Source organism: Citrus clementina, unplaced genomic scaffold (assembly GCF_000493195.1).
Source record: "Citrus clementina cultivar Clemenules unplaced genomic scaffold, Citrus_clementina_v1.0 scaffold_3, whole genome shotgun sequence".
Classification (NCBI taxonomy): Eukaryota; Viridiplantae; Streptophyta; class Magnoliopsida; order Sapindales; family Rutaceae; genus Citrus; species Citrus x clementina.
The window spans coordinates 48,252,441-48,262,828 of NW_006262339.1; the positions used below are offsets into that span (position 1 = coordinate 48,252,441).

The following is a 10,388-nucleotide window of genomic DNA, read 5'->3' on the forward strand; positions in this document are numbered from 1 at the left end:
CTACAAGTCCACATAAAATAATATGGATTCCAATATATATATATATATAATTTATTTTTTACTTTAGTTTCATTTATGTTTTTTAATTAATTCTATTATGTTTTTCATTTAACTTATATATTTTTATTTAATTTTAATTTAGTAAATAATTTAATTAAAAAATAATGCGATATCCTTTTTTCGGCCGGATCCGGATTCGAATTTGGATATGTACGGATTCTATAATTTAGCATATGGATCCACATTTTTTAATATGCGGATCCAAATTTTTCCATATCTGAATGTTCCAAATCTTTGCGAATTCAGACTGTACCCCGATATTTTTACCGTCCCCAGGCCGCAGCCTCATTGCCTTTATATACTTTTTTGTCATTTTAAAGCCATAAATTTATTTCAGCTGTCTGCGTTTATAAAAATCCACAATAAATCATATGATAAGAAATTTTGAAAATTTAGATTTTGTTTATATTCTCTCACGGGAATCATATCATCTGAATAACATAAGTTCATTTAAAACTTCGAACTGGATCAATTAATTTAAATAAATTGGATTGTATTTAATAGGATTTTAAATCAAATAATTATTTTTAATTACCATTTCGATTATGAAAATAAACAAACAATTAATGGATGGTGCAGTATCTTGATTGAAATGCCTTGAAGGTTTCTTGTTCTCCTTTTTCTGGAAATAGCACTTTTGTTTTTCTCACTCTAAATTGCTAATTACAAGAAGATTGTGAAACCGGCCATATTGTAAATTTTGCCAATGGCTAGGAAAGTCACTGTTGAGAATGTCAAACTTGTGCTCCAATGGTTCGACATGAGCAGACCTTCTCATAGAAATTGAAGTACTTGACGCCTCTGACTGATCAAGTCCCTCAGACATATCAAACTTTTGACCTGAATCACTGCTTCCCAGGCCCTCTTCCCCACTAAAATGGCTTGTTGATGCATCAGAGGTTCCTGACTCAGTTGGGAAGTTGTACATTGGAAGCATCGTAAAAAAGCTAACAGGTGGACCTGTGGGATAAAAGGTCCAGGGAACAACCTCTGAATTGTCCGGGGACCTTTGTCGAGCACCATGACCTAAGAGGACAGGAGCAATCGGAATCACTGATTCTGACCCACTTGTCTGAGCTTCTTCAGATCCGGGCATTTGATGCCTTGGAATATGTAAAGGAGCAAGGGATTGAAGTCCTACACTCCTGTCTGGTATTTCAGACCCCATGGTTGGAAGCAGATTCCATTCTTTGTTGTCTTCATCAGCCTGAACAGAAGAATTTTCTGACACACTACTACCTTTTCCATACACTGGAGAAGCAGTAGAAGCCATTTTTCTACCCCTTTCTTCTTTAGCTGGTTTTGAGACCTTTGCCGATGATCCTTCCCAAGAACTCTCAGAATTGGTTTTACTTTTCACAGAACTTGTATGTGAAGCAGGCATAGATCTTGAACTGGCAGATCTGTCATCAAAGTAAACCTCGTTACCTCTACTATCTAGATAATGGAAAGAATCTTCATGATCTTCCCTCATTGACTCCCTGGCATCTTTGTTGAATTTATGTGGAGCTCTTCTAGCACTGCCAGAGGCACCTATCTGAGATGAAGGAAGAAGGTTATAACCAGCTGAAGTTGATTGCTGCTTATCGTCAGACTGAAGCATCTCAAAATTTCCATTCTCAAGATCAAATCCGCCACCAGAACCCCGGTCCTGCTGATGCCAGTAATCATTATCACCCTCCATAGGGTTCGTTTCCACAGGACCAAAATTTTCATTACCGCGTTCAAGTGAATCTTCCGAGCTTGAGGTCAATCCAACACCAGGAAAAAAATGGGTTAATGGTGAGGAAACCAAACTTTGGGGAAACTGCATGTTGGCACCCGATGCAGTCTCAATGAAGGGAAGATTGGTGGGAACCATTCCACCCAAATTTCTCTGAGAATATCCCATTGAAGTTAGAATTGAATGTGGTAGAGGAAGAGGTAAGTGACCAGAAGCTAAATTCAGTGGAATGTGGACCTGTCCATTAAAACCATGAGCCATGGAAGATGCCATCAAGTTCACAAGATCTTGCTCTTCCTGTTGCATCCCTTGTGTCCCTGCAACAGAAGAAAATTCTTCACTCATAGCACCCAAGACCAGATCATCACCGTAACTATTAAACACACTGTTTGAATCAGCAGTAGCATCAAAGCTCTGACAGGATGCAGTGTGACTAACAGATGAAGGATTGTCAGTTGAAGATCTAATGTCATGGCTTGCCAAAATATCAGATTCCAAGTTCTTCCTTCTACTATTCTCCAACTTTGAAGAAGACATCTGGCATTTTACACTTTCTGGGGGTTTCTTAGGCCGCCCTTGGGAGGTAACTTCACCATACGTGTCTGTAAGCTCGGGGCTAGAGCGTGTCCGTGCAAACAGATATCTACCCTTAATGTCACCAATCATTGTATCAGGTTTAAAACTTCTGTTACCTTTATCATTATTTGCATTCTGATTAATACTAGCATCCCTTCTACCCTGATCAAAAGCCCTGGTGCTATTCAAGTTACCATAGTTCTTTTGGGTTTGTGTACGAGAAACTGTGGAAACAGAACTGACCCTAAAAGTACTTTCAACAGGACTATTAATATGCTGAGATGAAGCACTACCATGCGATCTGTCAACTTGAGATTCACAACCAATGGAAATCTCATTTCTTTTGCCACCTAAACCTGAATTGTTGTGGAGATTCTCAGGCTCATGTTGATGGTCTCGATTTGACAATCGCAAGCGCCACAAGTCATTCCTTGGTGCATCCGGACGAATGCCGCTACCATGTCTATCCCGGGTATTCATAAAAAACTGATTTACTTCATTATATAAGTCCTCATTGGGACAATCAAGTAACCTTGCCAGCCCTTTAGCCCTAAATGTAAATGCCGTGCGTATCCTAAAGAAGTTACCTGGCCAATTTATATAGACAGAAGGAAACAAATTACAAAATTTCAGATAGTAGAAAATCAGACCAAGAATTACAAGCACATGAAAAGCACTACAATCTCATAGCCGATACTCCATATTTGTGCACCAATATATTGAACTCAGACCATATAAATGTATTTGTGCAAGCTTATAAGTATATGTTCCATACCATTTGCTTCACAGATGCAGTGAATTTTGCCAAAATGTGTGAAGGTTATCGACGGCTACACTAAAAATAGGATCATACAAAGAATATAAAAGATGTTTTGAGGTAAAAATAGATTATTTGAAGGTTATTAACAACTACAGTGGACTCATTTAGAATTCCATCCCAAAGAAAAAGTGAAGCCAATGAAGTCACAAACACAAAACACTTGTAAACAAATAAATTATATTATAAAAGGTTATCTTCATCATAATGCCTATTAAGCCCTTTACATTTATTAAAAATATTTAAATATAGAAACCCCATAGTTAATATAAACATATCTAGGATCATCTGAGCGTGACACCTTGGGCGTAGCTCTGCTGGCCGCGTATGCACTTTGCACCCACGGTCACCCAACTTTGAATGATAATATGGAAAGGGTTGATGCGGGTAAGGTTCTCATCCCCATGTATTTATTCTGCTCTTGGTTTTATTTCATTTGTTAAAAGTAAGCACCACCACAATAAGTGTGGGAGGGTTAGAAAAAGTCACAGGTAACTTCTTAGACAATGCCCTTCTCGAGAATAAATCAACTACAAGATACCAGATGCATAAAGTGAATCAATGGAGACCAACACAGGAGTTCACCTAGTAAAGAAGTGAAATTTTCTATTGTGAAGAAAAATTAAGAAAGTAACCAAGCAAAAACAGATTAAGATGCCATTCATAGCATACAATCATAAAAAGGTTAGGCATATATGAAGCCACAACTAAACTAAAATATAACCTGCTTATGCTAACCGACATTGGAGCCCAAGCAGGCTACAAAAAAGAACCACATGAAGACAGTTCAAATTGCCACTGGAAAATGGTAGGTAAGAAATAAAAATAAGCAAAACATTAAAAAATAGGAACAGGCAATGTTTCATAGAATTACAAAGACCATTCAAAAAAAAAAAGAAAGACATTAATTCAAAATAAAATTAATAGTATCACATTCACCATGCCAGAGGAATGAACAGATGATATCACAGTATCGCAACAAATAATAAGCCCACAAAAGAAATAGAACTGTAGTATATAGTTTGTCAATGCACCTTTACTAACACTGCGCCCAAGGTTGTTGTTTACACGCAAAGGATCGATGACATTAAAATGTTTTGAAACAAAGGGTTGGCCCTGATTTTCTTGGCCACCAGGAAAAACAGCATATGTAGAACTACAAGCATCAAGAAACAATTTGCTAAGAAGTAACACTCCACCATCTTTTCGAGGAGGTTCCGCTGTAAAACAGACCAAGGGGAAACATCAAGCTTGATGATCACTTATGCGAGGATCAAAATTAGAATTTTCAAGCAAAATATCTATACCCGTTACATCTGGAAGCAAACTGATGGGTACAGGACCCCAAAGGCTTAGACAGAAGTTGTCCCAGTCAAACTTGCTAAAAAACTCTAGAAAACGATAAAGGACCTACGAGTGGAAAGATAAAAACTATCAGACTACTAAAAGTACAAATGTATGAAAATAGTGAGAAAATGTTCACATAGCCACCTCAAGCGGACCAGCAAAAGAACCATTGAAAACATGAAATATGTAAAGAACCAATGTGACCAAGGCATAAGATGATATTAGTCCATGGTGACCACCCAATATTCGGCTTTCATAATAACACCAAGCCTTTATCAGTATAATGCTGCGCTTGAAAAGATGATTCTCATTTATCAAATGATCAACCTATTTAAGCAGAGAAAAACAATTAGCAAATAAACATAATCATCATAATGGATTACAATTTGAAAAGGAAACGTTCAATGGCAAAGTTGATGCACCACGGACCTCATCAAGGAAACAAAGAGTGCATAACCCACCAAGCTGGTTAAATGCTATGTCTACAACAAAATTATCGACAAGGCACTTTATTATCTTTACCTACAAATAATAACAGAAAAAGAATGTTAAATTCAGTACAAAACAAAAAACTTGAGGCAAAATGGGCTTATATAGGTTACATTAGAATTTATGCAGAAAATCCACAAATAAGAATTTAGATAACCATAATAACAGTAACGGTTTAGTGGACAATCAAGCATCTTCTCAGATAAATAAATCACCACAATCAGTCACAACGAATAGCATTGCAACTCTGAAACTAAAATTTCAGGGGATAAATCCAAACTTATCTCCAGTTAAAATAAATCACAAGTTTGAAATTTGTAAAACTACATCAGACGGAAATTTTCCATCAAATAATACAGGGCATGAATGGAAGACTATGAGCCACAATCTTTAGAAAACCAGGGTACGATGAAACTCACTTCTGCCTGAATGTACTGAACCTCCTTGACACGGAATTCAGCATGCTCATTCTTCTCTTCATTTTCCAACATATCATGCACCAGATGAGCCCATGTGTCCTTCAAAGTTTGATCATCACTAAAAGCTCCTAAGTCAATGTCCCTATCTGGTAAATAGGTCTTAAGGGGTACAGACCCAAAAGTAAAAACCTGTACACAAAAATAATCACTAGTGAATAATAACATAAAATAAATGAAAATGCAAAAGCTTAAATGATGCCAATTTGTTCAACACCCCATCACATTCACTAAATATAGGATGATTGCAACTATTTATGCCTGTGTTTTGACTAATAAGTTAAACCGGGATATACAACATTAACAAAACTCAACATAATACATGTTCATTGGGTCGAATCAATAAAGCAACGCAGCATAAACAAATTCTCACACATATGTAAAAGTTGGCAACCTGACAAGGAAAGCATTGGATAATGAGGCGCCGAACATAAGCTGCAACAGCATTGCGGCGTTCTTCGGAAAAGGGGTCGGGCTGAATGCGGGCAATAAGCTCTGCAGTTATCTCCTCTGCCTTCAACCATCGTCCCGGGTCAAGTGGTCGGATCACTGAACCTGCTTCATTGGGCAATAACCCGTTTAATAATAGCCCACTTGGTGGCTCTCTCCGCCCTTCATGCTCTCCCATGCAATCCCTTTAATTTTCGCTTTGCTAATCTTTACCCAAAATGTCACCGCCACCGCCACCACAACTACTAAAACAACTTGCCGATCAAACTAAGTTTCTCGAATTCAAAGTCTATCAGTTTTGTTTTTATGCTTGAGTTTCAATTATTATTAACCTTTTTCTTAAGTAATAGTAAGAAGAATTTTAGGTTTTGACATTTATATAACCTAAAGAAGAATACAAAATTGTAAATTTATAACAAACTGAATATATTAGTAAAGAAAAAGGATATGCTGAAACCCTGAAGATAAAAATAAGAAGCAGATTAGTGATACAGATTGGTTGAGATTTATCAAAACCTAAGGAGAATGTTTTGGAAGTTGGAAGCGTCGGCGAATCAACGATGGAAAGTATAAAGATAGTTGTGAGGAGGAAGAGGGACCAAATAGCAAATGTAAGAGAGGGGATTGGGGCATTAAATTAAATGGTGGATAGATTGAGGGGCGGATCAAAATTAGGTTTCGGGAAGAAAGACAGAAAGAGGGCGTGTTTGGTCACAGGAATTTGGAATTGCTTTGTGGAGGCGAGGTTTTGACGATGAGGAAGTTTGTGCATTCGAGGGTTTCTAATTTATTTTTTTATTTTTAAATAATGAAAAAATATATTTGAGAAATAGAAACAGAGAGAGAAAGAAAGAGGGAGGATGATAGAATCTGGGGAAGGAACACGGAGAGAGAGCGAGGAGGAGACAGGGCAGACGTAATAAAAAAATAAATTAAATTAAAAAAAAATTTGAATTTTTTTTCTCTCACCGTTCTTTCCAATTTCCGTTTTTTCTTTAAGAAGATTTTCGTTTTTATTTTTATTATTTGCCGCTGCCGTTTTGTACTTTTCTTTAACGAGTTCGGCTAGCCAATTGAAATTATGCAGGCCCATATAAGTGTTGGGCCCAATTTCTGTTGCAGGCAATTGAAGCAGGGCGCAGTAGTGATGGCAAAATACATAAATAAAATTATAAAAACACTACAAATCCACATAAAATAATATGGATCCAATATATATATATATATATATATATAATTTTTTTTTTACTTTAGTTTCACTTATGTTTTTTAATTAATTCTATTATGTTTTTCATTTAACTTATACATTTTTCATTTAAATTTAATTTTGTAAATAATTTAATTAAAAAATAATGCAATATCCTTTTTTCGGTTGGATCTGAAATCGAATCGAGATTCGTACGGATTCTACAATTTAGCATCTAGATTCACATTTTTTAATGTGCGGATTCGAACTTTTCCGTATCTAAATGTTCCAGATCTTTACAGATTTAGGTTGTACCCCAATTTTTTTGTCGTCCCTAGGTCGCAGCCTCATTGTCTTTATGTACTTTTTTTGTCATTTTAGAGCAATAAATTTATTTCAGCTGTCTGCATTTATAAAAATCCATAATAAATCATATGATGGGAAATTTTTTTTTTTTTTTGAAATGGAAGAATTTTCATTAACCAAAAGAATTACAGATGATTCAATAACCACAGAGGTGGAATGATGTTCCACTCCTGGGGACCTGACAAAGAACTTACTGCTCGTGCCATAGAGTGAGCAGCAAAGTTCGCAGACCTACGCACAAACGAGAATTGTACTTCTCCTATAGAGTCAACAAGAGCCCGACAATCTTCGATAATTAGCCCAAACCCATTTGGACCTGCAAACTCCTCAGCCAAAGCTCGAAATACTTGTAAACAGTCCATTTCTATAATAACACAAGGAAACTGCATCCCTTTAATCCAGCTGAGAGCTTCTCGAACGCCAAGTGCTTCTGCCTCCCGTGCTCCAAAACTTCCTGTCATCCCAGCACCCCTGAGCTGCCAAAAAGCAACCTCCAAAAAGCAACAATGATGGGAAATTTTAAAAATTTAGATTTTGTTTATATTCTCTCAAGGGAATCATATCATCGGAATAACATAAGTTCATTTAAAACTTCGAACTGGATCAATTAATTTAAATAAAATTAGATTGTATTTAATAGGAATTTAAATCAAATAATTATTTTTAAGAAAAATTCTATAGTACCGTAATAAAAATTACGGTATTAATGCCGTAATTACTGTACACCGTTGGATTAAATCAACAGTATGCAATAACTATAACATAATAAAAAAATTTGTAAATTTTTTTCATTAACCGGTTGTTAACCGGCTAAACATTTATTTAAAAAAATTAACTGGTTAAAATTTTCAAAATTATATACATATATATATATATTTTAAAACCGAATCTACAAAAATCCAAATAGAATCTCATAATTCGAATCTACAAAAATCCAAATAGAATCTCATAATTCGAAGGGCACAACATCGAGTCTAAGAAATTGCAGCACGCCGGATCTTGTATTTTCGAAGCGATTGGGCTTGCTGGCTAACCCAAATTTTGTTTTCCTCAATCGTTCCTCTTTTCCTGCCAATCATCGCTTTGAAAACTGCCTGAAGCCAAAAAGAAGCGAGAAATAAGAAGCTCTACAACGGTTCATGTTGGTGAAGGGGCTGAGTTTGTGTTCCTGCCCATCACCGATTTGAAATCTGCTTGCAGCAAAACAGAAGCGGATTTGAAATTTGCCCATCGCCAAGGCGTTCCTCTTTAAATCCATCACTAAATACCAATAGATTATTTAATCGGACAAGAAGAAGCTCTACAACAACTTGGTTGAGGAGAACCAGGCTGTGTTCGTATTCGTGAAGGGGTTTCGGAACAACGATACCGGCTGGGCATCAGTGATTCAGGAGGTAAACTCTTCTTAAGACTTTTTTTAACCCTTTTTAAAGTTTTTTAAGTGGATTTTTTTATAATTTTTGGATACTGGGCATCTGGATTGGTTGTGGTATTTTGTTTGGTTTCCAAGAGAATTAAGGGATAAAGAAATTTTGATGAGATTTGACAGTGCCTGAAGCGGAGTACCAGGTGTTGATCATAAGTTGTTGCTGCTGCCCTCAATCTTATTGATTGGAAGAGAAGGCAAGGCAAGTTCCAGCCACTGATTCCCCTCCACCGCGTTTGCATTGTTGTTAATTCCACCAAGTAAGCCTATTTTTGGTATATTTGTTTGTTTGCTACAAATAATTTCAACATAAAATTTAATAGAATTGTTTTGTGTCACTTGGGTTAATGAAGAAATAGAAACTGAACCTTAATTTGGTGCGATGTATAGGTTTGGACGAAATTAAAAGTAAATTTCGTTAATTGTTGTGCCCTTGATTTTGTATTCTCATGTGCATTGATTTTGGTTGGAAGTTTAATAGAATACGAGGTTCATCAACTGCAAATAATTTCAATATCAATGAATTTCATCAACTCTTAGTTCAATAGAAAGTGAATTATTGTTTATACAAATAAATTTACCAGTTAGAATGAGTTCCACTGTGGTAATGAAGGGAAAATTAAGTCTAGAGTTAGCCTAGAGAAGCATGTTTGAAACGTAGGGATGATTTGCTGCTGTATTTGGGATGATTTGCTGTTGTTCTTGGGTTAAATTTTTCTGGTGTTTTGGGCTTCATTTGCTGCTGATTTTGGGTTAAATTTTTTGCTGTTTCTGGGTAAATTAGCTGCTGTTTTTAGTCTAATTTTTTGCTGTTTTTGGATCAATTTACTGCTATTTTTGGGTTATATTTTCTGCTGTTTGGAGGTAAATTTTTCTGGTGTTTTGGGCTTCATTTGCTACTGTTTTTGTGTTAAATTTTCCGCTGTTTCTCGGTAAATTTGCTGCTGTTTTTCAGTTAAATTTTTTGCTGTTTCTGGATAAATTTACTGCTGTTTTTGGGTTAAATTTTCTGCTGTTTTGTGGTTAAATTTTCTGCTGTTTTGGGCCTCATTTGCTGCTGTTTTTGTGTTAAATTTTCTGCTACTTCTGGGTAAATTTGCTGCTTTTTTTCAATTAAATTTTCTGCTGTTTCTAGATAAATTTACTGCTATTTTTGGGTTAAATTTTCTGCTGCTTCTGGGTAAATTTGCTGCTGTTTTTCAATTAATTTTTCTGCTGTTTCTGGATAAATTTACTGCTGTTTTTGGGTAAAATTTTCGAGTGTTTTGGGCTTCAGTTGCTGCTATTTCTGTGTTAAAATTCTGCTGGTTTTGGGTTAATTTGCTGCCGTATTTCAGTTAAATTTTTTTTCTGTTTTTGGATAAATTTACTACTACTTTTGGGTTAATTTTTTTGCTGTTTCCGGATATATTTGCTGTTGTTTTTGTGTATGGAGCTGGCCGGAAAATGGTCATGATGCATTTTGAATGGAG

The 10,388-nt window shown here is 35.9% G+C and overlaps 1 protein-coding gene and 1 long non-coding RNA gene across 5 annotated transcripts in view; one reads left to right on the forward strand and one right to left on the reverse strand.

Moving 5' to 3' along the window:
* Positions 1–612: 612 nt before the first annotated feature.
* Positions 613–6,917, reverse strand: LOC18049818. Its single transcript, XM_006444806.2, has 7 exons — positions 5,883–6,917; positions 5,432–5,620; positions 4,953–5,045; positions 4,668–4,850; positions 4,484–4,586; positions 4,211–4,396; positions 613–2,946 (listed from the first exon to the last, which is right to left on the reverse strand). The coding sequence occupies exons 1-7, from the start codon at positions 6,114–6,116 to the stop codon at positions 707–709; spliced, it is 3,228 nt and encodes a 1,075-aa protein (XP_006444869.1). The 5' UTR covers positions 6,117–6,917; the 3' UTR covers positions 613–706.
* Positions 6,918–8,378: 1,461 nt separating this feature from the next.
* The window catches only part of LOC112100307, a 6,857-nt gene continuing 4,847 nt past the window's right edge, over positions 8,379–10,388 (forward strand). For 2 of the 4 annotated variants that reach the window (XR_002906637.1, XR_002906638.1), the window contains exons 1-2: positions 8,379–8,884; positions 9,040–9,176. This is a non-coding gene — a long non-coding RNA (uncharacterized LOC112100307). Of the gene's footprint in view, positions 8,885–9,039; positions 9,300–10,351; positions 10,384–10,388 lie in introns of those variants that run through there. The other 2 variants (XR_002906639.1, XR_002906636.1) reach the window with 2 other exon arrangements.

Excerpts from the sequence above, each read along its gene's own strand:
- LOC18049818 (XM_006444806.2), bottom strand. The coding sequence starts at position 6,116 with ATGGGAGAGCATGAAGGGCGGAGAGAGCCACCAAGTGGGCTATTATTA. Across the intron at positions 5,621-5,882 it reads TCCAATGCTTTCCTTGTCAG|GTTTTTACTTTTGGGTCTGT; the intron begins GTTGCCAACTTT and ends TTTTGTGTACAG. Across the intron at positions 2,947-4,210 it reads TGGGCGCAGTGTTAGTAAAG|GTAACTTCTTTAGGATACGC; the intron begins GTGCATTGACAA and ends TAAATTGGCCAG.